The sequence below is a fragment of the Mytilus galloprovincialis genome, chromosome 1 (assembly GCF_965363235.1).
Source record: "Mytilus galloprovincialis chromosome 1, xbMytGall1.hap1.1, whole genome shotgun sequence".
Taxonomy (NCBI): domain Eukaryota; kingdom Metazoa; phylum Mollusca; class Bivalvia; order Mytilida; family Mytilidae; genus Mytilus; species Mytilus galloprovincialis.
In genome coordinates, this window is record NC_134838.1 from 110,297,436 (window position 1) to 110,324,853 (window position 27,418).

Consider the following 27,418-nt stretch of genomic DNA (forward strand, 5'->3'; position numbering starts at 1 on the left):
CGACATTGAGTCAACAATAACCCATTGAAACCCTGTCAAGAAATAAACTGTTAAAAAAGTTATCAAAATATGATAAGACTATTAGGTACAAATATATCACATACTGATTGTTTTGTCCCCAAAATGCTAGGGAATAAACAAAAATGATAACACTGTTAAATAATATCAACTAATCAGACTGTTACAAACCAATCAAATGATTACACTATTCATGTATCATATCCGGGTTTTTATAGCTTGCTTTGTTGTGTGGGAATTGCTGATTGTTGGAGGCCAAATGCCATAGAAATTAACATCAAGATAAAACAAGCTTAGTCTTTATAAGTTAGTAAAATATATATCCAGGATGTGTCATAACATTAATGATGATTTAAAAGCTGGAATGAATGTTGGCATAAGCAATTCTCGGCTCATATTACATATACGTATTACAAATGTGTTATAGAAAAGAAAAGCATTAATCCATCAGAAACTAAAGGACAACGACGTAAACAACTACGGTCATCGTACGGCTTTCAACAATGACCAAACCCCATACTTTATCCTAAGTTATTACAGGCCCTAGCTTGACATATTGTCAAATAGTACGAAAAAATTAAATATCCGCCAGATTTTTACTAAGAACATAAAGGTTTAATTGTAATGGTTGACCGATGGCAGTCTATTTTTGAGCGCCCCAATTTCTTCTAACTTTTGACAGTACATAGAAATAAACTGCAAAACGAATTTGAAAGAATTTGACTTGTCATATCGATAATAAGCACAACAACATCTTAAAGAAATAAATAAGATACCCCTCGGATAATACCAGAAGCTATCAAACAAAGACATCTTCCATGAAGACATAAAGAAATAGGCTACCGATCTACCAGAACTCGCAGTTATCAAACATGCACGAAACAAACAACACATAGCCATAAGCTACCAATCTATATGTAACGGTACTCACAGCTTTCAAACAAACACACAACATCTAACAGAAAGGCATAAGGTACCAATTTCAGTAAACGCAGTTAGCGAACAAAAACATCAAAAGGGGAAGGTGTCGATCATACAATACTAACAGTTATCCAACAAAAACATCTAACATAAAGGGAAAGGTACCGATCTATCAATAAACGCAGTTTTAGAACAAAAACATCTTACACAAAGTGGTAAGGTAAAGATCATACAGTACTTACAGGTTTAGAACAAAGACATCTAACATAATGGCATATAGTACACTGTACTGATCTTTCAGTAAACGCAATTATCCAACAAAAACATCTAACACAAAGGGGAAGGTGCCGATCATACAGTACTAACAGATTTAAAATAAATAAACTCATCAAAGCTACCAGGATTGAAATTTTATATTACCGCCAGACGCGCGTTTCGTTGACAAAAGACTCACCAGTGACGCTTAAATATATATATATATTAAAAAGGCCAAAAAAAAGTACGAAGTTAAAGAGCGTTGAGGAACAGAAATTCCTAAAAATTTTACAAATTACAGCTAAAGTGATTTATTCATGAGGTACAAAAGTCTTAGTATTTCAAAAGTTCTGTTAATAGTTAATTTATAATTATGAATTTATCAATGAAATTTTATACTTAAGCCAGACGCGCTTTTCGTATACAAAAGACTCATCAGTGACGCTCGAATAAAAAAATGTTAAAAAGGGACATCTAAAATAGAGGAGTAAGGTATATATCATACAGTACTAACAGGTTTGAATAAAGACAACCAAGATAAAGGCTTAATGTGCATTGTACTGATCTATCAGTAAACACAGTTGTCGAACAATGCACAGTTAATGTACCTACGTTTTTAACAATAATCTGTCTTTTGATAATAAAATCAATATTCATACCGATTTAAAAAATGTTCAAAGATCTAAAGTTTTCATGCATTAAATAGATGTATCTTTTTAAGAATTTGTCGGGTGGTTTTATTATTACTGGTTGGAGTATCCGTAACAAACATACAACGTTCGTACATATTGATAAATGTAAAAATCAAAAGATTTGATATAATTGTCGATGACATAACGACCACCTGACGAAGAAGTTAAAAACTAAATATCATCGTACAGCCTTCAACAACGAATAAAACCCATGCCGCTTACATGGTATGCTATAAAAGGTCATTCAATGAAAAATGTAAAACAATTTGAACGAGAAAAATAAAGTCTGATATATGTTCAAAGCAAAACTGTAAAAAGTATAGCAACAAAACGACAACCACTTTTTATACGACCGCAAAAATTTTAATTTTTCGTCGTATATTGCTATCACGTTGGCGTCGTCGTCGTCCGAATACTTTTAGTTTTCGCACTCTAACTTTAGTAAAAGTGAATAGAAATCGATGAAATTTTGACACAAGGTTTATGACCACAAAAGGAAGGTTGGGATTGATTTTGGGAGTTTTGGTCCCAACATTTTAGGAATTAGGGGCCAAAAAGGGCCCAAATAAGCATTTTCTTGGTTTTCGCACTATAACTTTAGTTTAAGTGAATAGAAATCTATGAAATTTTGACACAAGGTTTATGACCACAAAAGGAAGGTTGGGATTGATTTTGGGAGTTTTGGTTCCAACAGTTTTGGAATTAGGGGCCAAAAAAGGGCCCAAATAAGCATTATTCTTGGTTTTCGCACAATAACTTTATTATAAGTAAATAGAAATCAGTGAAATTTAAACACAAGGTTTATGACCACAAAAGGAAGGTTGGGATTGATTTTGGGAGTTGAGGTCCCAATAGTTTAGGAATTAGGGGCCAAAAAGGGGCCCAAATAAGCATTATTCTTGGTTTTCGCACCATAACTTAAGTATAAGTAAATAGAAATCTATGAAATTTAAACACAAGGTTTGTGACCATAAAAGGAAGGTTGGGTTTGATTTTTGGAGTTTTGGTCCCAACAGTTTATGAATAAGGGGCCCAAAGGGTCCAAAATTGAACTTTGTTTGATTTCATCAAAAATTGAATAATTGGGGTTCTTTGATATGCTTAATCTAACTGTGTATGTAGATTCTTAATTTTTGGTCCCGTTTTCAAATTGGTCTACATGAAGGTCTAAAGGGTCCAAAATCAAACTTAGTTTGATTTTAACAAAAATTGAATCCTTGGGGTTCTTTAATATGTTGAATTCTAAAAATGTACTTAGATTTTTGATTATTGGCCCAGTTTTCAAGTTGGTCTAAATCGGGGTCCAAAATTAAACTCTGTTTGATTTCATCAAAAATTGAATAATTGGGGTTCTTTGATATGCCTAATCTAACTGTGTATGTAGATTCTTAATTTTTGGTCCCGTTTTCAAATTGGTCTACATTAAAGTCCAAAGGGTTCAAAATTAAACTAAATTTGATTTTAACAAAAATTGAATTCTTGGGCTTTTTTGATATGCTGAATCTAAATATGTACTTAGATTTTTGTTTATGGGCCCAGTTTTCAAGTTGGTTCAAATCAGGATTCAAAATTATTATATTAAGTATTGTGCAATAGCAAGAAATATTCAATTGCACAGTATTCAGCAATAGCAAGAAATCCTCAATTGCACAGTATTGTGCAATAGCAAGAAATTTTCAATTGCTCAGTTTTGCGCAATAGCAAGAAATCTTCAATTGCACAGTATTGTGCAATAGCAAATATTTTCAATTGCACAGTATTGCACAATAGCCAGAAATATCTAATTGCACAATATTGTGCAATAGCAATAAATTTTCAATTGATTGGAGTTATCTTTCTTTGTCCAGAATAGTAGTTGAGTCAACTTAAATCATTGTTTTATACAATATACAATGTATATTCACTTTTACTACCAACTGATAAATTAAAACAATCTTTACCATTCAGTGATAACAAGCACCTTTTGTTACATTTTAATATTTTATGATGTATTTAAATGAGTAGTTATTGTTGCAAACTCCGTTAGAAATTTGAATTGAGATCAGTTTTGGAAAAAGGGAAAGGGGGATGTGAAAAAAAATGGGGGGGAGGGGTTCAATTTTTCTCATTTCAGATTTCATAAATAAAAAGATAATTTCTTCAAACATATTTTTGAGAGGATTAATATTCAACAGCATAGTGAATTGCTCAAAGGCAAAACAAAAATGTTAAGTGCATTAGACCACATTCATTCTGTGTCAGAAACCTATGCTGTGTCAACTATTTAATCACAATCCAAATTTAGAGCTGAATCCAGCTTGAATGTTGTGTCTATACTTGCCCCAACCGTTCAGGGTTCAACCTCTGCGGTCGTATAAAGCTGCGCCCTGTGGAGCATCTGGTTAAATTTGCAGTCTCCTGACTTTGAAAAGGTACATACAGAATGTGGCGGCGTTTAATATTATTGCTGGCGACAAAGCCAGTCCTAAGCTTGGGTGGTTGTATGAAACCAAAACATAAAAACAAATAACAATCAGTTGAAAAGGGTTAAACTCGCCAGACCGACAGTTAAACGACTAACAAAAACACAGACCTGGCAGGGAATTTATACTTCCTTCACAACATAAACAAACAAATCACAAGGTGAAAATCTGAGATTACTCGTAATAAATGGCACCAAATTAAAGCCAATAACAAATAGTTAAAAGATATTTATCTGAGACTTTTTTTCAATCAGTACACATTCAATTGATTTTGTAAAAAACCGTCATAAACGGTCAGAATAAAATATGACCTTGGCAATGTCATACTGTAGGTATCGATAGATTGTAGAACTGCGTTAGTGGACATATATATATATAACAATAATATCTAACCATAACATTCCGTTTAAGATTATTAAAAATTACATTGGTGTTAAATCTGAAAGATTTATTATCGATTAGTCCTCGAGGATCACTGATTTAGCAATGAAACAAATGTCCAAGTTCTCAGAGTAAACTACCAACCTTGAACAGGAAACACGGAAATTTACAGATATTGAAGTGTGTTTATTTCGCTTATTAATGAGTTAGGGACGGTGCATTATTTATCAAGCAGGGGGGACCGGTGCAAATGGTAAGGGGACATGTACTTTTTTCAACGTGCAAAGTAGTGGGACCTGATGATTTTTCATTATCTTAATGCATGGGACATACACTTTTTTCAAATGCTTAAGTAATAAACATTTTATTTTAATTAGCTCAAAAATACAAACAAGAAACATGCAAACACTTAACAGAAACAGAATATGATAAACAATTTTAATTTTGACTGGTGTAAATCAGCCCATCTAACTAAATTAAATATTGATCTTACAAAATTCAAGCTTAATTGCTGTGAAATGAAAGAATTTAATTTTACAATAGGTAAAAATAAAAATTATTATATAAATTCAGATAGGCATCTTTAATTTTTTTTATAACTTTTTGAAATCAACTTGGATTTTCATCAAACTATGCAGCTATCATTGATATATACATGTATTAAGCTTACTGAATCCCAGGTCATTTTGTTTTTTGTTGTATTGCTGTCAAATTCAAGAATTAAATTAATATAGGTAAAAAAAAGCTAGAATTTGCATTTCGAACAAAATAGAGATAGTACACTTTAATTATTTTAATTACTTTTTCAAATCAACTTGGATTTTCATCAAACTATGCAGCTATCTTTGATATATATTAAGCTTACTGAATCTCAGGTCATATTTGTTTTTTGTTGTATTGCTGTCAAATTTAACAATTAAATTGTAAAGTGTACTATCTCTATTTTGTTCGAACTGCAAATTCTAGCTTTTTTGACCTAGATTTATCTAATTCTTAAATTTGACATCAATACAACAAAAAACAAAATGACCTAAGATTCAGTAAGCTTAATATATCTCTAAGATAGCTGCATATTTTGATGCAAATCCAAGTTGATTTGAAAAAGTTATTAAAAAAATTAAAGATGCCTATCTTAATAGCAAATCCTAGCTTTTTTTTACCAAGATTACTTTAATTCTTAAATTTTACAGCAATACAACAAAAAACTTAATAGTTTGATGAAAATCCAAGTTGATTTGAAAAAGTTATAAAAAAAATTAAAGATGCCTATCTGAATTTATATATAAATAATTTTTATTTTTACCTATTGTAAAATTAAATTCTTTCATTTCACAGCAATAAATCAAACTACCTAATAAGCTTGAATTTTGTAAGATCAATATTTAATTTAGTTGGGCTGATTTACACCAGTCAAAACTAAATTTGAAGGTCAAGACTAGTCGAGAATGTTAAAATGATTGTCAAAAACATTTATATCACAATAAATATTGTTGCTTTACGTTATTTAAGGTACAGATTGTGTTTTTATTCACTCAATATATTCATGATATTCATGGGACACATACTTTTTTAATGAATAGAGGTCATGGGACATTACTTTTTTTCCTATCACATCAGCATGGGACAATACTTTTTTTCAAACAGGTTTTGAGATTTGCACCGGTCCCCCCTGCTTGATAAATATTGCACCGTCCCTTATCACAGTAGAAATTGTACGCTATATAAAATTTTATGTTTGTTTCCTAAATATTTTCTGGATTTTTTACCCTGCCACTGCCTGGTCCACCTCGCGATATTATGAATTGTATCGTGAAATTCAATGCAAATGTCACTAAGAACTTTAACGCCGTAAATCTTTTTTTTAAATAACATAATTATAGACATTGTTAATAGATATATACTATTTATCAAATATATGAAATCTAGATTACCCATTCTCAATTTTATAAATTATAAAATCAGTCCAAATAAACCGTATGCATTAAGAAATATGAAATCAATGCAATCTTCTTTTTCTCTAGACTGCCCTATCCCATCCAAACCTTTGTACAGTACTGTAAAATATGCTGGTACAAAGAACAATGATACTGTCAGTTATACCTGTCCCAGAGGATACGATCTAGATGGACCATCTTCCAGGCGATGTCTCGTAACCAGTCAATGGGAACAAGTGGAACCAGTATGTTTACGTATGTGCTCTATATATACTAACCTTAAAAAATAACAGGAAAACTCTGATCAATTTATATTCATCAGTCGTAAGATGCAAACACGAATACAATCGGTTGCAAGAAACGTCTTACAGCAGAAGTTTAATAAAAAAATGAATTCGAAATGAAGGAATTGAATTAAAGAGATCTCAAATGAAACAAAATGGAATACTAATGTTCTTCAGCAAACAATAGTAGCTGATTCAATTTTGATATCCGATTGTCAAGATTGTACTCTTTTTAACTATTGTAGGTGTAGATTGTGGATTTCCCGGAGTGATTCGTAACGGATACCTCAAAGGGAGCACATATAGTTTTGATAACAGAGTAAGGTATGAATGTAAATCAGGATACAGGCTGTTCGGAAATACCACCAGATATTGTACGGAAATAGGTGAATGGGAAGGTTCAGCGCCAACGTGTGAAGGTATGACAAATATTTTATTTGTTTTTCTATACATATACACTAGCAAAGTACACAACGGAAATTAGCAAAAATCTAGAGTACCACACCTTTCTATGGTGGTTATTCTTTTTAAAAAACATGTCTTTATGAATAGAAGCAACAGTAGTATACCGCAGTTCAAAAGTAATAAATTGATTGATTGAAAACAAATCCGGGTAACAAATTGAAACCGAGGGAAACGCAGCAACTTTAAAGACTCGGTCACACCTTACCGGATAGCACGAACGGACGCCTAACGGATGAAAATAAAAGTTGTCTGTTGACAAAATTGAAATCCGTTGGGAGTCCGTTGATGAACTGACCGAACGAAACGGACGTGTAACGAATGCAAAACGGACACACACCGGATATGCAACGTACGTGAAACGGAAACGTACATCCAACGGACGAGTACCACATAAAACGGACACCTAACGGAAGCGTACTGGATAAAACGGATGAACAAGATATATTTCAATAATAATACATGTAAATCGCATAAATATTCAAATGTTTCTGTGTAACTGGTTTTGGTTTGTTCTTCAAAATGCCACCAAAGGGAAGTGTCTGGCCTGAATAGAGGTTTCCAGATTTGCTACCGTACCAACCGTAGTACGAAGTGGGAGCCGTCATTTAACTTTTGAAAATTATTGATGCATACACTTTATATCAACACATGTTTTAGGAATCATATGCAGAACTGTTTTGAGAATTTTTAGCTGTAATTTGGGACTAATTTCATGAGGTTTCTTCTTGTATTCGTAGGAAACAATAGTGTGTGCACTCGATTATGCTTTCAAGCAACCGTTGCAAGTAACCGTTGGTACGAAAGGTTTATAGTTAAGAGTTATTTCCCCGTGAAACTACATAGATACAAAGAAGCTCAATTACAAAACAAATTTAAAACTTTATAAATTTTGTTTGTAATAACTTTATGTATCATTGTAAAATGTTAAAGTTTTGTATTTATTTTGGTAAGTTTTTAGAAAACATGATCAAATAAAATGAATTCGAACAAAATAAATTGACCGTAATAGCAAAAGAAAAATGACAAAACTAATATAAAACCAAATCGTTGTTCAGTCTATACGCGTGAGGTCTAAAACCCTTGTCAATGGATTTTGAATCAAGATAAAAAAAAAGTCCAGGGAGACATACTTTAAAAAAAATAATACTCTGTTACAAAAACCGAGGGTGTCAAAACGTTTGATTTCTAATTATTGTACTGATTATGTATGTCATTATACTTTGAAATAACATTGCCTTGCATGTGATAATTTTGTGTTATATGTAATATATCTGTTGTATATATAAATAAAGATAAAAAAAAATCAGACGTCCGGAAAGAAATTATAAAAAATACAAGCCTAGGTCGTTTACATCTTCAATTTGAACAATTATTCATAGAGATATGGCTGATATCGTATTTACTTGACATCCTTCCTTTTGGGACAAGTATCTTTACCGTCGGGCTTAAAGTTTTTCTTTATAAAAAAAAACCCTCATAAAATCAATATGCTCTATAAAATTTAGAAACGTGCCCTTTTTATTAACACAACTGTTCATATATCTTTTTCGCAGTAAGCCGAGAGAGAAAAACTGGAGTTAACTATTTTAAGTAGTATCGTATTCATGATACTTGTACATATAAACCTGAACAAATTACATTAGAAACATTTACCAACCGATGAAAATGATCCTTAATTTTGAGTCCATAAATCAGTTGTAAATGGTGCTAAAGACATTATATAGCAACATAGTATTTTCCGTACAACATTACGAAGAGTTAGAAAGACATATTCATATTGCATTAGACTAAGTGTAAATATAGCGTCAAATTATTGCCGTTATCAGTGAACTAAATACGCTGTGTTGTATGAAGTTTTTATGGCAATGTTGTACGACAAAATAACATTACCCCTCGTAGTTTATATTATACTTCTCCCAGGCACGTGCAATACACAATTTAACTCGCGACAATATTTACAAATATTAATGTAATAACAATATATAGTGACATAATAATAATAAGCGAACACGATGAAGTAACATCGTGATGATAAATATTTCGACTCAAAAAATGGTTTTCGTAAGTGTCATAAAAGGAATAGGTCCGGTAAGGGCCGATTTTGGCCTCAATTTCCAAGTTCATTTAACGAAAGGTTTTGGACACTTTTTAAACACTTAAGTGTCTATTTCAATTGATTCGATTAGTTTATGTGAAAGATGTTAACTGATTTAGTCATTAAAAATGCTCTGATTCAAGCTTAGATATGACAAATCTATCAAAATTGTCATGCCAAAAAACATCACTTTTCAAATGGTTTTTGTCAAAAATGAAAGTGGCCGCATCCGTGTTCATCCTCAACCTTTATATATGTTTTGTATTATCATCAAATACAACTTAAATTTCAATAGTATGAATGAACACGAATGCGACCACTTTCATTTTACACGGAAACCGTCTAAAAAATAACTAAAACGCTAAAATTTTGAAGATTTCAGTAATTTTGCATGACTTAATGATGCTGGAACGCAATATTTGTGTATTGTTATTGTCAAAAACAGCTCATATATATGTAGCAGAAGCATTTTACTTTCCAGAATATAGCTTAAATAAAAGATTACATTTTCACAATTTTGTCAAACTGCTATTATATATAATTGTTGGGCCTAAAAGGGGTCTTACTGAACCTACTCCTTTGTATTTATTCTTTCAGTAATTACTATAATCAACAATTTTATTAAAAAGATCAGTGACAAAATATAACGGAAAAGATAGATCGATGGTTTCACAATGTGTGTTGAAAAAATGTTGCTCCAATGATCGAAATGATAGCTTAATTTATAAAAATTTATTTTAATGAGAAATCAACACAATTTTGAACTCATTTTTGCCAGAAGCACGTGTACTAGTTTAGTGACGCATTCAGAACTTTTCATAAAAGGGGGCGCTCCATCCATGCTTCAGTGATTCCCTGTATAATCAACCAAACTTTTCCCACGAAAAGGGGGGGGGGGGGGGGCGGGCCCAAAGCCCCCTCCCCCTGGATCCGTCTATGCAGTCATTAACGACACCAGTAAGGTACAAGTAAGATATTATTAATAAGTAATTTCATTCATAAAACATTCATATTCTAATCCTTTTCAGAAAACAAAAACATAGCCATACGGAAACGCAAAAATCTATTTTTAGAATATAAAGGTCGAGGCAACTCAGTTCCAGTAAGGACTGTTTGATTCATTCTCTTGTGCACAAAATAAATTTTATCGTATAAAATCATGTGCAAGGTTTTCTAGAAGCAGAGAAATCGTAATAAAATAAAAGATTGAGGTTTTTATCACTGATATGCAATTTTGTTTCTTTATTTTCATCATGATACATACAATAATCTCATGCATTAAATGAAATCTCCCAAACAACGTCAACGGTTGTGTTATGTACCAACCGTACCTGATACGTAGCAAATCTGGAAACCTCTAATAAGAGCTGCTTGATTGTAAAGACGTGCCCTTACTCTATAAGATTGATTATGAATAATAAGAATCCTCCAGACCTTCAACGGATGTATAACGGACACGTAACGGATACAAAACGGAAACGAAACGGACGAGTACCGTACAAAACGGACGGTTTACGGACGTTCAACGGTCATTTTATCCATTGGACGTCCGTTCAAAGTTTTGAACAGGCTCAAAAGTTTCCACCGGACAGAACGGACGTCGACGGATAAGACGTACGCTTAACGGACATGCAACGGATATGGACGGACGTCTAACGGACATGAACGGATTGAAAAAAAGTTATCCGTTAGTCGTCCGTTCGAGCTATCCGGTAAGGTGTGACCGAGGCTTAAGCTGTAAACAAAAGGAAACAACAGAAACACTGAACTACAACAAAAACAAACACCAACATACTAGTACATAGAAAAGGACTATTTTATAAATGTGATTTAAATTGTTTATCATTGCTTAATTCGTTGAAGAATAACATTTAGTAAAAGGTTGAAATAAGTTGCATCATTCTTTAATAAACAGAACCGACATACGAAAATGAACTGTCAAAATATTTCGTTAAAGTCTTTACCAAGGCATGATAAACAGCAGGTCATCTTACCAATGTTCATTAATATTTGATTTGAAAATTCATTGCAAAACAATATGCACTAAGATAAGATATATTTTTCTTGTGCATGATCATAGTTAAAAATATTAATAGAAACCCAAAAAGAAAGACTATAAATAAAATGAATTATTCCATATTGATATTATTTTAGTAGGTTTCTCTATATGAATTGGATTTTGAATAAAAAAGCATATTCACCTGAGAAAGTGTTATTCACCGCGCTAAACGTCACGCGCTTTTACATGCAACGTTATGGTAAAATGTTTCATGTAAAATTTGTTTTGGTATATGTTTGTCATTAAATGCATTTTCTTCTCTCGGAATAAGGAATAAAACTATTACTGTCTTTCGTTTCGGTAAATATGGGGTTTAATTGACTTTTGAAAAACTGATATTCACTTCGGCCGTCGGCCTCAGTGAATATCATTTTTTCAAAAGTCAATAAAACCGCATATTTACCTCATCAAAAGACAGTAATTGTATAATATTATTGAAAATATTATTAAAATGTTGTACAATTGATATTTGTTTTATGACATTAGCATCGCACTTCATGTTCAAATTTCTTTTTATATGATATTCTACTTTAAATAGTTTGAATATATTTTTTTCTTTTCTATACCTTCTTGTAGAAATAAGATGTGTCCTTCCAATATTGTCCGAAAATACCAGAGTTGTCTCTACAGACAAGCAGTCATATCAGCAGGGAGACGTTGTGTCGTTTACTTGTACCACAGGATATCGTTTGTTTACGGACCACGATTCTGTCACATGTCAGGAAGATGGTACATGGGATAAAAATATGCCAACTTGTGACACACAGACTTGCAAATCCCCACCTTTAGTAGTAGATAGTTGGATTAATGAAGACCGTGATTCCTATTCAGTTGGATTTGAAGTGACGTACACATGTCATTATGGATATAAATTATCGACAGAAACTCTGAACCAGAAAGGAAAATTACATTGTTTACCGTCCGGTGAATGGGAGAAGAACCTTCCTCGGTGTACAATAATCACATGCCAAAGACCACCAACAGTACCTAATGCTCTACGGACATATGAGTCATTAAACTATCTGTCGATAGCAGAGTATGTCTGTGAAAGTGGATACATTATAAATGGAAGAAATGTTTTAGAATGTATAGAAAGTGGTTTCTGGGATCCAGCACCACCTGATTGTGACCCAGTTGAATGTGGACCGACTGATTCTCCTCCAAATGCTATAGCGAATGCTGCTACTACAACTTACGGAAGCATTGTTAACTATCAATGTGAGCCAGGTTTCAACCTTAATGGTGGAAGAACGAGAGAATGTTTAGCCAACGGCACTTGGAGCGGCACCCCTCCTCGCTGTTTTCCAGTTTCTTGTGGACAACCAGATAGAATTGAGCATGGTAATGTTGTTAGCACAAGGTTTACATTCAAGAATACTGCGACTTATACCTGTGACACAGGCTACAACTTAATAGGAGATCCAGAAAGAATATGTATGGCGACTGGATTATGGTCATCTGCTTTACCAACTTGTTCAAAATTAGAATGCGGTATACCTCCTAACATCGACCATGGCGATTACACAGAATCAAGCTTCTATTACGAGGATGTAGTAACATACAAATGTGAACATGGATATAACATTGATGGAAAATCTACAATTCAGTGTCAGGGAGATGGGAAATGGTCATCATTGGAAATTAGTTGCCAGATAGTGCATTGTCCAAATCTAACCGCTCAAACAGGTGGACAAATTTCTACAACTGGACAGACATTTCGCAGTGTGGCTACATATTCATGCAATGATGGGTACACAATGGATGGAGAAAACATCAGAGTTTGCCAACCAGAGGGATTTTGGTCAGGTAAAGTACCAACATGCGATCCCGTGTTATGTCCTAATCTATCATCCCCTGAAGACGGCCGAGTTTCCATTACTAGCCAGACGTATCCTAGTATTGCAAAATATGAATGCGATGTTGGATATATAATGGAAGGAGAAAGTGACAGAGTTTGTCAACCAGATGGATCATGGTCCAGCAAAGCGCCAAGCTGTGTCCCTGTTTCGTGTCCTACGTTAACGGATCCAGAAAATGGACGTATCATTAATACGGGAAACATCTTCGGTAGCAATGCTACATATTTATGCAACGATGGATATACTATTAAAGGGAAAAGTATGATCAGAATGTGCCAATCAGATGGAATTTGGTCCGGTTCCTCTCAAACATGTAGACTTGTTAACTGTCCCAACTTAGTCGAACCAGATGGAGGAAGTATTTCAATAACCAGTTTGATGGTGAAAGGTGTTGCAACGTATGCATGTAATAATGGCTATTTAATTAAGGGAGAAACTCTAAGCGTATGTCAGCAAAACGGGGTCTGGTCTAATAAGGCACCGACATGTGACCCTGTTTCATGTCCAGTTTTAAATGCACCAGATAACGGCAATGTCAATACATTCGGTCAAACATTCCGCAATATTGCTACATACTCATGCAGTGATGGATATTCTATGGTCGGTGGAAGTATCAGAGTATGCCAATCAGATGGAACTTGGTCCGGTACTTCACCAAACTGTAGACTTGTAACATGTCCATCCTTGACCACTATAGAAGGTGGAAGTATTTCTATCACAAGTTTAACTGTAAATGGTGTCGCGACATATTTGTGTGAAGAAGGGTATTTGATTGACGGCAATAATATAAGAGTGTGTCAGCAAAATGGGATATGGTCAAGCAGTGCATCAACATGTGTTCCAATCTCGTGTCCTATTTTGACGGCACCAACTAACGGGCAGCTCTCTACTACAGGTCAAACGTACCGTAATAATGCTACATACTCCTGTAACGATGGATATACAATCGAAGGGGACAGATTAAGATTCTGTCAGTCAAATGGAACTTGGTCAGGTTCTTCGCCAATTTGCAGTCTTGCAACTTGTCCACCTTTGGAATCCCCAGAAGGCGGAAGTGTTTCTTCAACTAATCTAACGATTGGCAATATCGCAACATATTCCTGTCTTGAAGGGTATTTGATAGAAGGTGAAAATATAAGAGTATGCCAACCAGAGGGTTTTTGGTCCAGTAAAGCTCCGTCATGTGTCTCTGTTTCATGTCCAGTTTTAGAATCACCAGATAACGGAAGTGTCAATACACTGGGTCTAACATTCCGCAATATTGCTACATACTCATGCCGTGCTGGATATTCGTTGGTCGGTGGAAGTATAAGAGTATGCCAATCAGATGGAACTTGGTCCGGTACTTCACCAAACTGTAGACTGGTTACATGTCCATTCTTGACCATTGAAGGAGGTAGTATTTCTATCACACGTTCAACTGTAAATGGTGCTGCGACATACGTGTGTGATGAAGGTTATTTTATTGAAGGCGATAATATAAGACTCTGTCAGCCAGATGGGGCATGGTCAGGCAGTGAACCAACCTGTGCCCTAATCTCGTGTCCTATTTTAACGGCACCAAATAACGGCCAGATTTCTACCACAGGTCAAACGTACCGCAATAATGCTACTTACTCTTGCGGCCATGAATATACCATCGAAGGGGAAAGTTTACGAATATGTCAATCAAATGGGACTTGGTCAGGTTTTTCGCCAAATTGCAGTCTTACAACTTGTCCATCTCTGAAAATACCAGCAGGAGGAAATGTGACTACAACTAACCTAACGGTCAGTGGTATCGCAACATACTCCTGTAATGAAGGATATTTAATGGAAGGAGAAAATATGAGAGTGTGCCAACCACAAGGATTCTGGTCCAGTAAGGCACCGACATGTGTCTCTGTCTCATGTCCAGTTTTAGAAGCACCAGATAATGGGATTATTTCTACAACAGGTCAGTCATTCCTGAGGACTGCTACTTACTCATGCAATGCCGGATATAAGATAGATGGAAATAGTGAGAGAGAGTGTCAATCAGATGGAACTTGGTCTGGAACGTCCCCAACATGTAGTCTTATTACCTGTCTGAATTTGACATCATTAGATAATGGCAATGTTTACACAAATAATATGACAGTTAATGGCATTACACAATATTCATGTAACGAAGGTTATTTCATGGAAGGTGAAAACACCCGACTTTGCCAGACAAATGGTTCGTGGACTGGCACGGCTCCAGAATGTAGTCCTGTTACATGTTCTCCGTTATCGCAACCGAATGGTGGAAATATTGAAACAAATAATCTCACATTTCGTGGAGTAGCAACATATTCCTGTAAAATTGGATTTATCATGAAAGGAGAAAATGTACGAATATGCCAGTCAAATGGTGTATGGTCCGGTTTAGCACCGAATTGTACGCCAATCAAATGTCCAATCCCAACAAGTCCTAATCAGGGAAGCTTTAACACAACGGGATTAACGGTAGGAAGCGTTGTCACATTCTTCTGTAATTATGGATTTCAAATAGAGGGGGAAACTAAAGGAGTGTGTCAACCGGATGGCGCTTGGTCTGTGAAACCACCAACTTGTAATTCTATCGTTTGTGCAGTTTTATATGACCCAGAAAATGGAAAGGTAGAAACAACTGGTCAGACGTTTGGCAGTATAGCTACTTATTCATGCTACCCTGGCTATGCATTCGAGGGCAACAACACTCGGATTTGTCAGTCAGACGGACTTTGGTCAGGAAAAACATCGGAATGCGTTGCTAAAACATGTGCCCCTCCACCACCTTTAGATAAAGGTGAAGTTTCATATAAAGATTTGGACATCCAGTCTGTAGCTCTATACCTATGTAATGATGGTTACAGACTTGTCGGTGATGATGATGTAAGGCGATGTATGAACAACCTGACATGGAGTGGATCACAACCATCCTGCGAGGAAATCAGGTGTCAAGAACCACCAATAATTACAAACGGGGTTTTATCAACCACAGGGCTGACATATAACTCTGTTGCATCATTTAAATGTAACATGGGTTTTCAATTAAATGGAAATAGTGAACTTACATGTACACAGTCAGGAGAATGGTCAGGTCAATATCCATCCTGTGATATCAAGGAATGTGAAACTCCAACACGGGTGATAGCAAACGGTCGCATGATTGGCGAAAGTTTTACATATGGGGAAACAGTATCGTACACTTGTGATATTGGATATAATTTGTCTGGATCAGAAAACAGAACATGCCTTCATACTGGAGAATGGAACAAACCCATTCCTGTCTGTGAAATAGTCCGATGTTCTCGTCCAAGAATTGCTCATGGTTTAACATCTACATTTAAAAATGAATACGATACACGGATAACTTACTCTTGCAGGAAAGGACATGTTCTCTTTGGTCCGCTTGAACGATTGTGTTTGGCTAACGGGAGTTGGACCGGTCCAAATCCAGTTTGTGTTAAATGCAATGAACCTCCGGAATTGCAGAATGGACTTGTTAATATTAACAATGAAATTGCTACATATGAATGCGACATTGGATATACTTTATTTGGGAATAAAAGGCTGGAGTGTCAAATGGACGGATCATGGATCAACGATCTTCCAATTTGTGTTGCTATTGAATGCGATGATCTATCAACTGAAGATTTTGCAAACGGAATTATATCACAGACAGGTTATTTTTATAATGATACTGCTATCTTTACATGTAACGAAGGATATGACCGTATAGGCCCTTATCAACGTCAGTGTCTAGACGATGGATCGTGGTCTGGAACATGGCCTGTTTGTACCACAGTTACATGCCCTGCTAAGTCATATATTGAAAACGGCAGAGTGGAGGGTTACAATGCATATAATTCTAGTTTAATTTTCACTTGCAATGAAGGTTACAAGATAGTAGGACAGCCAACATTGGTGTGTTTAGCCTCCGGTGTATGGTCAGGAATTACACCTAATTGTACTAAAATTGAATGTAGCCCACCTCCTAATGTTATTCCCAACGGAAGGGTATTGGGGAATGAATATACTTATCAAAAAAACATTACATATCAATGTGATACTGGATATGAATTACAAGGATCTGCAATAATAATTTGTCTTGAATCTGGGCAATGGGATGAACCGCTACCTTCGTGTGAATTAATACATTGCGATGCTTTACAATTATTACATGCATCAATATCTTCAAATAATAATGAATATGCTAGCAATGTAACTATCTCTTGTGATGAAGGCTATGTTATGTTTGGTGAATCTGAAAGATTGTGCCTGGCTAATGGTAGTTGGACAGGTTCAGATCCTGTATGCATTATGTGCAAAATGGCACCTAATCTGTCACATGGAACAGTTGTCATTAATGGCAAAATGGCAACATATGAATGCAACACAGGATATAACATGATCGGCAATAACAAACTGGAGTGTCACCAAGACGGTTCATGGATCAATAGTCTTCCAATATGTGTTACAGTCGAATGTGATGATTTGACGGATGAAGTGTTTACAAATGGAAGCATGGCACAAACAGGTTATTTGTATGGCGATACTGTTGATTTTGTTTGCAATGAAGGATATGATCTTATCGGTTCAAATCGCCGAAGATGTTTAGCAGACGGTTCATGGTCTGGAACATGGCCAATTTGTTTGATAGTTAGATGTCCTGGTAATTTTGAAATAGTAAATGGTAAAATCAAAGGGGACAATGTTTACAAATCAAATTTAACATTTACGTGCAATGAGGGTTATCAGATAGTAGGCAATCCGATTTTGACTTGTCAATCGACAGGTGCGTGGTCTGGAACAGTACCATATTGTGAGATAATAGAATGTGAAAGATTACCGCAAATTTCACATGGATTAGTTTCAGCGAACTCGTTTACAGTGGGTGGCCGTGCCGTTTATAGCTGCGAACAAACCTATGAACTAACAGGAGACCCTACAAGAATATGTCTAAATACTGCATTTTGGTCAGGGGAAGAACCACACTGTGTCCAACTAAGGTGCCCACCACCGACTCCAATACAACATGGGTCAATTGTAGGAAATTCATATGTCATAGGACAGAATATAAAATATTATTGTGCTGAGGGATTCATATTGCAAGGCATACCATTCCGACTTTGTCTTCATCAACTGATGTGGTCAGGCACCGATCCAATTTGTATACCAGTGAGATGTGAGAGGCCTTCTCCTGTTAGTCATGGGACGATCATCAACAGTACAAACGAAAATGTTTTTGGTGATAAAATACAGTATCAATGCGACGAAGGCTATATAACAGCAGATGAAGTTGAAAGACAGTGTACTGCTCACGGTCAATGGTCTGGTATTGCGCCTTCGTGTTCTATTGTAAAATGTGGTCCACCAAAGGAAATAAATAAAGCAACAATATCTGTTTTGAATGATTCTTCATTTTCATTCCGATCCACTGTTTTATTAGAGTGCATAGAAGGATATACAAGTGTATCAGGCAAATCAATAACATCAATATGCACAAGCGAGGGTGTATGGTCCGTATCTTTCTTAGAATGCTACAAAATGCAGTGTCCGCCATTAGGTACTCTTACCAATGGTCACATGGTTGCAACCGGATTGAGCTTTAATGACGTAGTTACATTTTCGTGCAATGAAGGTTTCACATTAAATGGTACTTCTGAGATGACATGCTTATCTTCAAGTACTTGGAGCTCGTCCGTGATGCCAACGTGTGATAATATCATTTGTCCACCTCCAGAACGTTTGGCTTATGGATTTATTCAGGGAAATAATTATACGTATGGAAACACTATTTCCTACATATGCAATATTGGATTTACACTCACAGGAGATAACATACGCACATGTGTACAAGGTGGTGGATGGTCTGGAAGACAACCATTCTGTAATCAAATCACTTGCAACGTACCACAACAAATACCCAATGGGCAATGGAACTCATCGGATGCTTCATTTTCTTACAATTATGTAATAAGCTTTACGTGTACCAGTGGCTATATTGCAAATAGTGGTAGCACTCTTCGTTGTTCCGAAACAGGTAGGTGGGAAGGAGATCCTGTATCGTGTGTTATAGTGACCTGCCCTGAACCAACTAACATTTTAAATGGAAACGTTAATTATAAAGATGTCACTTATAATAACGAAGCTGACTATGAATGTAATCCCGGATATGAACTTCAAGGTGATGATAAGCTTATATGTTTAGAATCCGGAAATTGGGATAAATCTGCTCCGTCGTGTACTTCTGTTAACTGTGGAGTACCGGATTTTGTTCCATTTGCTGATATCAACGGAAATGTTTATACTTTTGGAAACATTGTTACATACATTTGTCAAAATGGGTATACTATTGCTGGTGACTCAACAAGAACGTGTTCATCAAATGGGAAATGGAGTGGATACCCTCCAGTTTGTAATGCTATCAGCTGCGAGGTTCCACCTGATGTGAACAATGCCATAAGATTGGGAACCGATTTTACATATCGGTCAACAATAATATATCACTGTAGTACCGGTTATAGTATTGCTGGTACTGAGACATTGATTTGTGGTTTAAATGGTAAATGGCTTGGTGATTTGCCATCATGCGAGCTTATATCATGTGGATCACCTCCTGTGATTCCTTTCTCCACGACTACAGTTACAGGCTTGACCTATGGGTCAACGGTCAACTACGTCTGCAATGATGGATACATAATTCACGGTGATCATATAGCAATGTGCGAAGAAAATGGCAGATGGACGTCCACAGGAAACCCTGTTTGTCGTCCTGTCGACTGTGGAAGACCTGTTGAAGTCTTAAATGGAAATGTTCAGTTTGCATCAACCACATACCAATCAAATGCTACATATACATGTGACAATATGTTTTCGTTAGTTGGCCAATCAACGATTCATTGCAATAGAAGAGGATTGTGGGATGGTGCCATTCCAATATGTGAGCATACCACATGTGGAGAACCAATTCTTTCCGGAAATGTGAACATTGTTGGTGGCGGGAACTATGCCATAGGAGAAACTGTCAGATACGTATGTCCAGAAGGTCATATTTTAGTTGGAAGTGTTAAAAGTGACTGTCTAGAAAGTGGTTACTGGAGTGGAACTTCACCTCAGTGTGTATGTAAGTATATGAACTAGTTTTGTTAAGAGATAATATAAACATAAGAAGATGTGGTATGATTGTTAGTTAGACTACTCTTTACAAGAAAAAAATGACACAGAAATTAACAACAATAGGTCACTGTTCTGCTTTCAATAATGAGCAAATGCAGAATAGACAGATTTAGGGCCCCGAAAAGACGTATGTAAAACATTAAAAACGAGACTAATTTATGGACAAAATAATGACAGAAAAACAAATACAAACGATCACCACTGATTTACAGGCTCCGGACTTAGGACAGGCACCTATATAAAACTTATGGAATTAAGGGAGTTTTTTTTTTGGAAACGATGCATAAAATTTATATGTTTTGGTTGGTGAAGGAAGAGGATAGAAAAAAAATCCAAGAGCAGAAATCAAACAGTTGAAAAATCTCAGTATTTTTCATGAAAAAAAACATCCTTATTTACACTTTCAGAACAAATAAACTTATATCAAAGAATGCGTTTGCACAATAAACTATTTACTAGCCTCACCTGTGACACTAAATCGTATTAATTTGAGACAATTGAGCGGCAAACACTCTTAGTGTTTGAACAAGTGCATGGAGTTTTCAAAACCCTGAAATAAGTTTCTACAGCAAAATGTCGTTTGAATAACCAAGTTCATTATTCAGCAGACAGACTATTTTCATTGCTGTTGAATTAAAGCAATAAATTGATGGGTTTTACCAATTTTATTTGAAATTATTATTTTTGAGAATTCATTCATATAAAATCATTTGTCAACTCTAAACACAGATGTAGCTTGTGGACCTTTACAAATACACGACCATGCGCTAAAGATACAAGGTATCCAGAACCGCACATATCATTTAGCTGATACACTGCAGTTTGAGTGTGAAAGAGGGTATAGACTACAAGGGCAGTCCTCTATCATATGTCAGACCAATGGAACATGGAGTGCCAACGCTCCAACATGTACACCGATTCCTACAGGTGAGTTGAAAGTTCAAACTAAATTACCCGTATGAATCGAATATAAATCTATATTATATCACGTTATAAATTTAAAATCACACATTTTATGAATTAACGAATCTTTATAGAAATACAACAAACAAACAAAAAAGTTGCAATGTTTCCAAACATTTTATAACCAGTATGGGTTGTTCTCATTGATTAAGGCCGTTCGATTGCATATAAATGCTTACATCCACTTCATTTATACTTTGGTGGATAGTTGTCTCATTGGCAATCGTACCACATCCCTTTATTTTTATATTATGGGATCTGAGTAATAGTATGTAGAAATGAAGCAGATGATTCATTATTTCAAAAAATGAATCGCATATTTTTTTTAAAAATAATTCCTTTATTTCTATATAATAACATTAGATGTATGTTTCATTATAATACGTAATTCTGATTGGCTACACTGCAGTCTCACATTATTCCTTTAGCAACTTCATTACACAATAAAATTCATCATCAATGATGACACGAGGTCCCACAATAAAGTGCAAATTTAAATAAAAACTTGATTAAAATTGTATTTTCATGATCCTAGCTAAATAAATGTAATTATAAGTGTTGAATTGCTTCCGCGCTCCATACAAAATGAACTTCGGTCAACGCTTTTACATCCCAATGAAGTTACAAAAAGAAGCATTCAATTCTTAAGTAAGCAGCATGGTACACAGTCACACTGAATCTACACCACAACACGAGTCATAATTAATGGATACACACACTAAACACAAATCAGACTGTATTCAACGAAACTAAGAGACCTACATTCTGAAAAATCGAATCGTTATGTCCAGGTATATATATCTAAAAGAGGGACGAAAGATGGGCAGAGAGATTTAACGAAGTTTAACGAAATATTTAGAGATGTAGATATTTTTATACTTGACCGATGGTGATTATTTACATTCAAATTATTATTCAATTATAGTCCATCATATTTCAGCGATATCACAAACTATTTTGGAAGTATGCCCTTCAGTGCAAGTAATTACTCATAGCAAAGTAGTTGGGATACAAGTACCTTCAGGAAGCTCAGTAGATATCCAGTGTTCAACAGGATATCAGAGTGTAGGGAATATGTCTGCTGCTTGTTCCTCCGATCAGTCATGGGTACAACCAACTGGTTACTGTAGTCGTAAGAATATTGTCTTCATAGTGAATTTGTCAATTTGTTGAAAATTAAAAGAAAAACTCGTTTGAAGTTTCATGCGACTTACATTATTAGTTTTTACATTTGGAAGTGTCAATATAAATGTTTACTATTAAAATTAGTGCGATGTAAGCTGAATTATCAAACAAAATATAAAAATGCAACATAAATAACATATGTAGAAAAAAAAAATATTCAATTTTGTTTTTAGGCTTATCTTCCAATGACTTATAAAAATATACCTTTTTATAGGAGCATTTTGTGGAAAACCTAGAATAACTGATATGGTGAATGTAGTTCGCGTGCAAGGCTCTTCTTATTTCTACGGCGATCAGATCCGTTTCCGTTGTCGACCAGGAATACTTCCTGTCAAAATTCCACCAGTGCTAACATGCACTGAGTCTGGATCCTGGGATGGAAACATTGCATGCTCTTGTAAGTAACCTCTTAATTACATAATTAAACTGGTCACCTATTGTACTTACATGTAGATTGAATGGCGGATTAGTTTATAACATACTATGATTGTGAACAAATTAAACTTAAACTTTAATTAGCGATTTATAGTCAACACAATAGGGGTTCAGCTATGGTAAAACTCAGCATTCAACGATAGTATTTACGTTCTTTATTCTTTGTGAAAATCTGCATATTCATTGCGTTGTTTATTGTTGTTGTTTATCTTTATTTGTATGCCTATATTTTTTTTCGAATGAGTCGTTAGTGGTGTCGTGTCGTCTATCTGTTGTACTGTTCATTTTAGGAGATTGTTGCTATGCATGAATGTATTGTTGAATAATAAATTTAATTTCGCAAAGAAGGGTACATGTACAGAAAAAAAATGCAGGCTAACGAAAATGAATAAAAATGTTTGAATCCAGTTATTATGTTAACACTAAAATCAACAGTTTCACAAATTTATTAATCTTTTTGTCCAAAAAAATCTCAATTATTGTCATTCCAATGTCTATATTTTCATTACTATGAATTCAAAGAAGTACTGCGTGCATTTATTATTGTGATTTTTGATTTTTGCAAAAGGATCAAATCGCATGTACGTTGGAAGCAGATTTGGCATGACTTGCTGTATAATCAAAGTTGTAACAGTGTTTTATTGTCATTTTTCGAACTTATTATTGCCTAAGAAATTATTAAAAGTGTTGTTTTCAATTTTATACATCACTGGGTCGATACCTCTGCTGGTGGACTATCAGTCCCCGAGGGTATCATCAGCTCAGTAGTCAGTACTGACATGATTTAACAAACTTTACTGAAATTGTCCGTTTTTAAATTTTTAAGAAACTAAGGTTTCAACTCCCTCAGGCAAAGTTGGCTTTAGATGAATTTGGCTATTTATTTAATGTATTTTTGACATAAAGCTCTTCAACGGTTTCGGTACTTATACATCTTCGGATTTCAAATGTTTGGCTTTGAGCGTTCCTGATGAAGGTAAATCCAGAAATGCGCTTCGGACGCAAGAAATTATTAAACGTGTTGTTTTCAATTTTAAACATTACTTGGTCGATACCTCTGCTTGTGGACTATCAGTCCCCAAGGGTATCATCAGCTCAGTAGTCAGTACTACGGTACTGACATGATTTAACAAACTTTACTGAAATTGTCAGATTTTAAATTTTTAAATTATTAAGAAACTAAGGTTTCAACTCCCTCAGGCAAAGTTGGCTTTAGATGAATTTGGCTATTTATTTTAGGTATTTTTGACATAAAGCTCTTCAACGGTTTCGGTACTTATACATCTTCGGATTTTTAAATGTTTGACTTTGAACGTTCCTGATGAAGGTAAATCAAGAAAAGCGCCTCGGACGCAAGAAATTATTAAACATGTTGTTTTCAATTTTTTCCCAATAGCTAACATTAGACATAAACTTGTGTTGTAACTTTCAACAGGGGATGCTGTGTTACAAGACTACTCCTGCTGACGTGTATACTTCGGGTTCTTCGTATTTATTCATCTTAAACAGAAGAAAATTTAATGAAAAGTGTGTTTACACATACATGTATATATGTATAACAAACAGGAGGGTTATAGACACTTTTCGTTTGTTTCAGTACCATGCAAAGGAGGTTGTTACAATGGTGGCATGTGTCTTGGATTATATGGTTGTAAATGTCCGGCTGGATTTGGAGGGAAATACTGTGAGAGAGGTAAGAACTATGTAACTGAGCCTGGCGCATGCATGCCGTCCGAACGGTTTCTGTGTTAGATAGTTCGGTGTTTATTTGCATTTGAATTGAGCTAAATGCCATTTTTTAAGTTAGCAGCTGATAAAGTTGAAAGGAATATATTGGAGAACGAGAGAACTGAGATGTTTTATTTGCATACAACGTGCATAAACACTTCTTAACACGACAACAAATTCAGCATTGCTCATGTCACAGTTCGTGTCATCTTTGGTAAAAATAGAACTTAAAACAATGACCCAAACTAGGTCTACTTACAAAGGGTTGGCATGATAATTGTAAACTTCAAATTTAGATTTTCTCATCAAAGTATTTTGTTTAAAAATGTAGTAGAAAATTACTATTACAAAGAAGTTAAGTCCAATGAACAAACGTCTGTATTTTTGTAGCTTACTGCATACTTCCGTGTCTAAATGGTGGAACCTGTATTTCTCCTTACCTGTGTTCCTGTCTGCCCGGGTACCGGGGGTCACGCTGCGAATCACGTATGTATACTTCCTTAATGGCAATGTAGATCATAGATTTTTTTTTCAAAGTCAAAGCGGGAAATATTTATTATTCAGGAAATTTCCTTTGAAATTATAAGAACTTTAATTCTTTATGGTTGTTTGTTTTTGTTTGCTTTTAGTACAATGAAATGTAGTTACATTTTTGTAATGCATAACATCTATGTTTAAAAAATGGAACATAATTCCCAGAGATGTCATATGCTGATTTTTAGCGTACACTATGATATTTTGAATATATATTTCTCGATATTTAAAAAAAAATTAATTTCAGCTATTTGTGATCGACCATGTCAGTATGGTGGAACGTGCATTAAGCCTAACATGTGTCACTGCAAGCATGGATTCAAGAAACCTTTCTGTGATCACCCGTAAGTACCCCCCGCGAACTTTGATATGTCCACATGGCATTAAGCCTAACATGTGTCACTGCAAGCATGGATTTCAGAAACCTTTCTGTGAATACCCGTAAGTACCCCCGCGATTTGTCCACATGGCATAACATAGTTTATCTCAAATGTGGAACAATAATTAATCAATAAGTATGGTAAAATTGGATAAAACAACTCGAAAGGCGTATTGATGACGTTGATTTTTGGCATCCTTCCTGCTCTTCGATTACCACAGAATAGGGCTGTGCTTTTTATGATTGCTTCCATACAACACTTTTCTAAACGACAGAAAATGAACCTTTTTAAAGCTTGCATTCGTACTTTGACTGATATGGTATATAAAGCGACAGGTCTATACCTATTTCAAGTTGTGGGAACTGCTTAATTGTGAAGTCTGCCTTGACAGAGCCTCTATTGTTGATTAACAAATTGGATAAGCCTCTCGTTCTGATTTTTTTAATCTAGTAAACAGAAAGCATTATTTTATAAGGTTTTGTAAAGTCTATCATTTTATTCCAAATGATATTCCATGTGATCCCGAGTCGCATTTCCATTTCCATCATATATATATTTATTAAAAGGTGTAATTATTATCATTTTAAAGAGACAAAAAAACATCACGAAACAACAAAAAACAATAAGAAAAACAAAAGCAAACAAACAAAAAGAAAGAAAACAAATAATTTAATGTTATATATATATAGATTTAATATTCTTAATAAATCAAACCATCATAAAGGTAATGTATACATTTCAATTTTCTACTCTAGGAATACAAGGTCCTTACCATCCCTTCCACCTCCTATAGTCCTGGAAATGACAACAATATCAACTACGGAATCTTCGACAACACTGAGACCAACAGGAAGCCGCGAGACAACATCAAGACCAACAAGAAGCCGTGGGACAACATTTATACCAACAGGAAGCCGCGATACAACATCGAGACCAACAAGAAGCCGCGGGACAACATCGAGACCAACAAGAAGCCGTGAGACAACACTGAGACCAACAAGAAGCCGTGAGACAACATCGAGACCAACAAGAAGCCGTGAGACAACACTGAGACCAGCATATTTAGATTACATTGACTATGAGTTCCGGGTACCAGATCCTAACTAACTCATTTTTGATGTGTATGATCGGATGAATATCATTTTTAAATATGTGTCGAGTCGAGGATAGTATAATTGATTTAGTGTAAACCTTTCATCCGTATTCTGTTATTAAATAATGTTGTTCTTTAAACCAGTTTCTACTTAAAATAAGTTCACATTTTGAATAGTTGCATTTTGGTTTGTGAACCAAAGACTAGGAGAGTTATAATAACTTATGTGCAACCATTTTTGAGGTCAAAGTACTGTAATAAAAAGCTTTAACTTGGGTCAGTCTCGCAATTTTTGTTTGTGATAGAAGATAGATGAACAAGTTTTTTTTGTTTCGTGTTGAAGGTATCAGTGTGTCTTTGAGATGGGGGAAAAAAAACAGCAATAAAAGCGCTGTTCCTTTGCTTTTTGTGTGTTTTTATTGTGCATGAACTGATTATGTGTTATGGATGGATGCTTCATATCACGTGTTCGTCTAATGGTATTGCAAATTAATTAGCAGAACAACATCTA

General features: G+C 35.0%; 1 protein-coding gene across 1 annotated transcript in view; it reads left to right on the forward strand.

Annotated features, from left to right (window-relative positions):
* Nucleotides 1-27,183, forward strand: part of LOC143051089 (sushi, von Willebrand factor type A, EGF and pentraxin domain-containing protein 1-like) — a 62,717-nt gene extending 35,534 nt beyond the window's left edge. The window contains exons 26-35 of the mRNA XM_076224123.1: nt 6,751-6,918; nt 7,193-7,366; nt 12,143-20,536; nt 21,319-21,516; nt 22,493-22,684; nt 22,952-23,134; nt 24,770-24,865; nt 25,291-25,386; nt 25,682-25,778; nt 26,570-27,183. Coding sequence (XP_076080238.1) covers nt 6,751-6,918; nt 7,193-7,366; nt 12,143-20,536; nt 21,319-21,516; nt 22,493-22,684; nt 22,952-23,134; nt 24,770-24,865; nt 25,291-25,386; nt 25,682-25,778; nt 26,570-26,921 — 9,950 coding nt within the window. The 3' untranslated portion in view covers nt 26,922-27,183. The remainder of the gene's footprint in view (nt 1-6,750; nt 6,919-7,192; nt 7,367-12,142; nt 20,537-21,318; nt 21,517-22,492; nt 22,685-22,951; nt 23,135-24,769; nt 24,866-25,290; nt 25,387-25,681; nt 25,779-26,569) is intronic.
* The last annotated feature ends 235 nt before the right edge of the window (nt 27,184-27,418 follow it).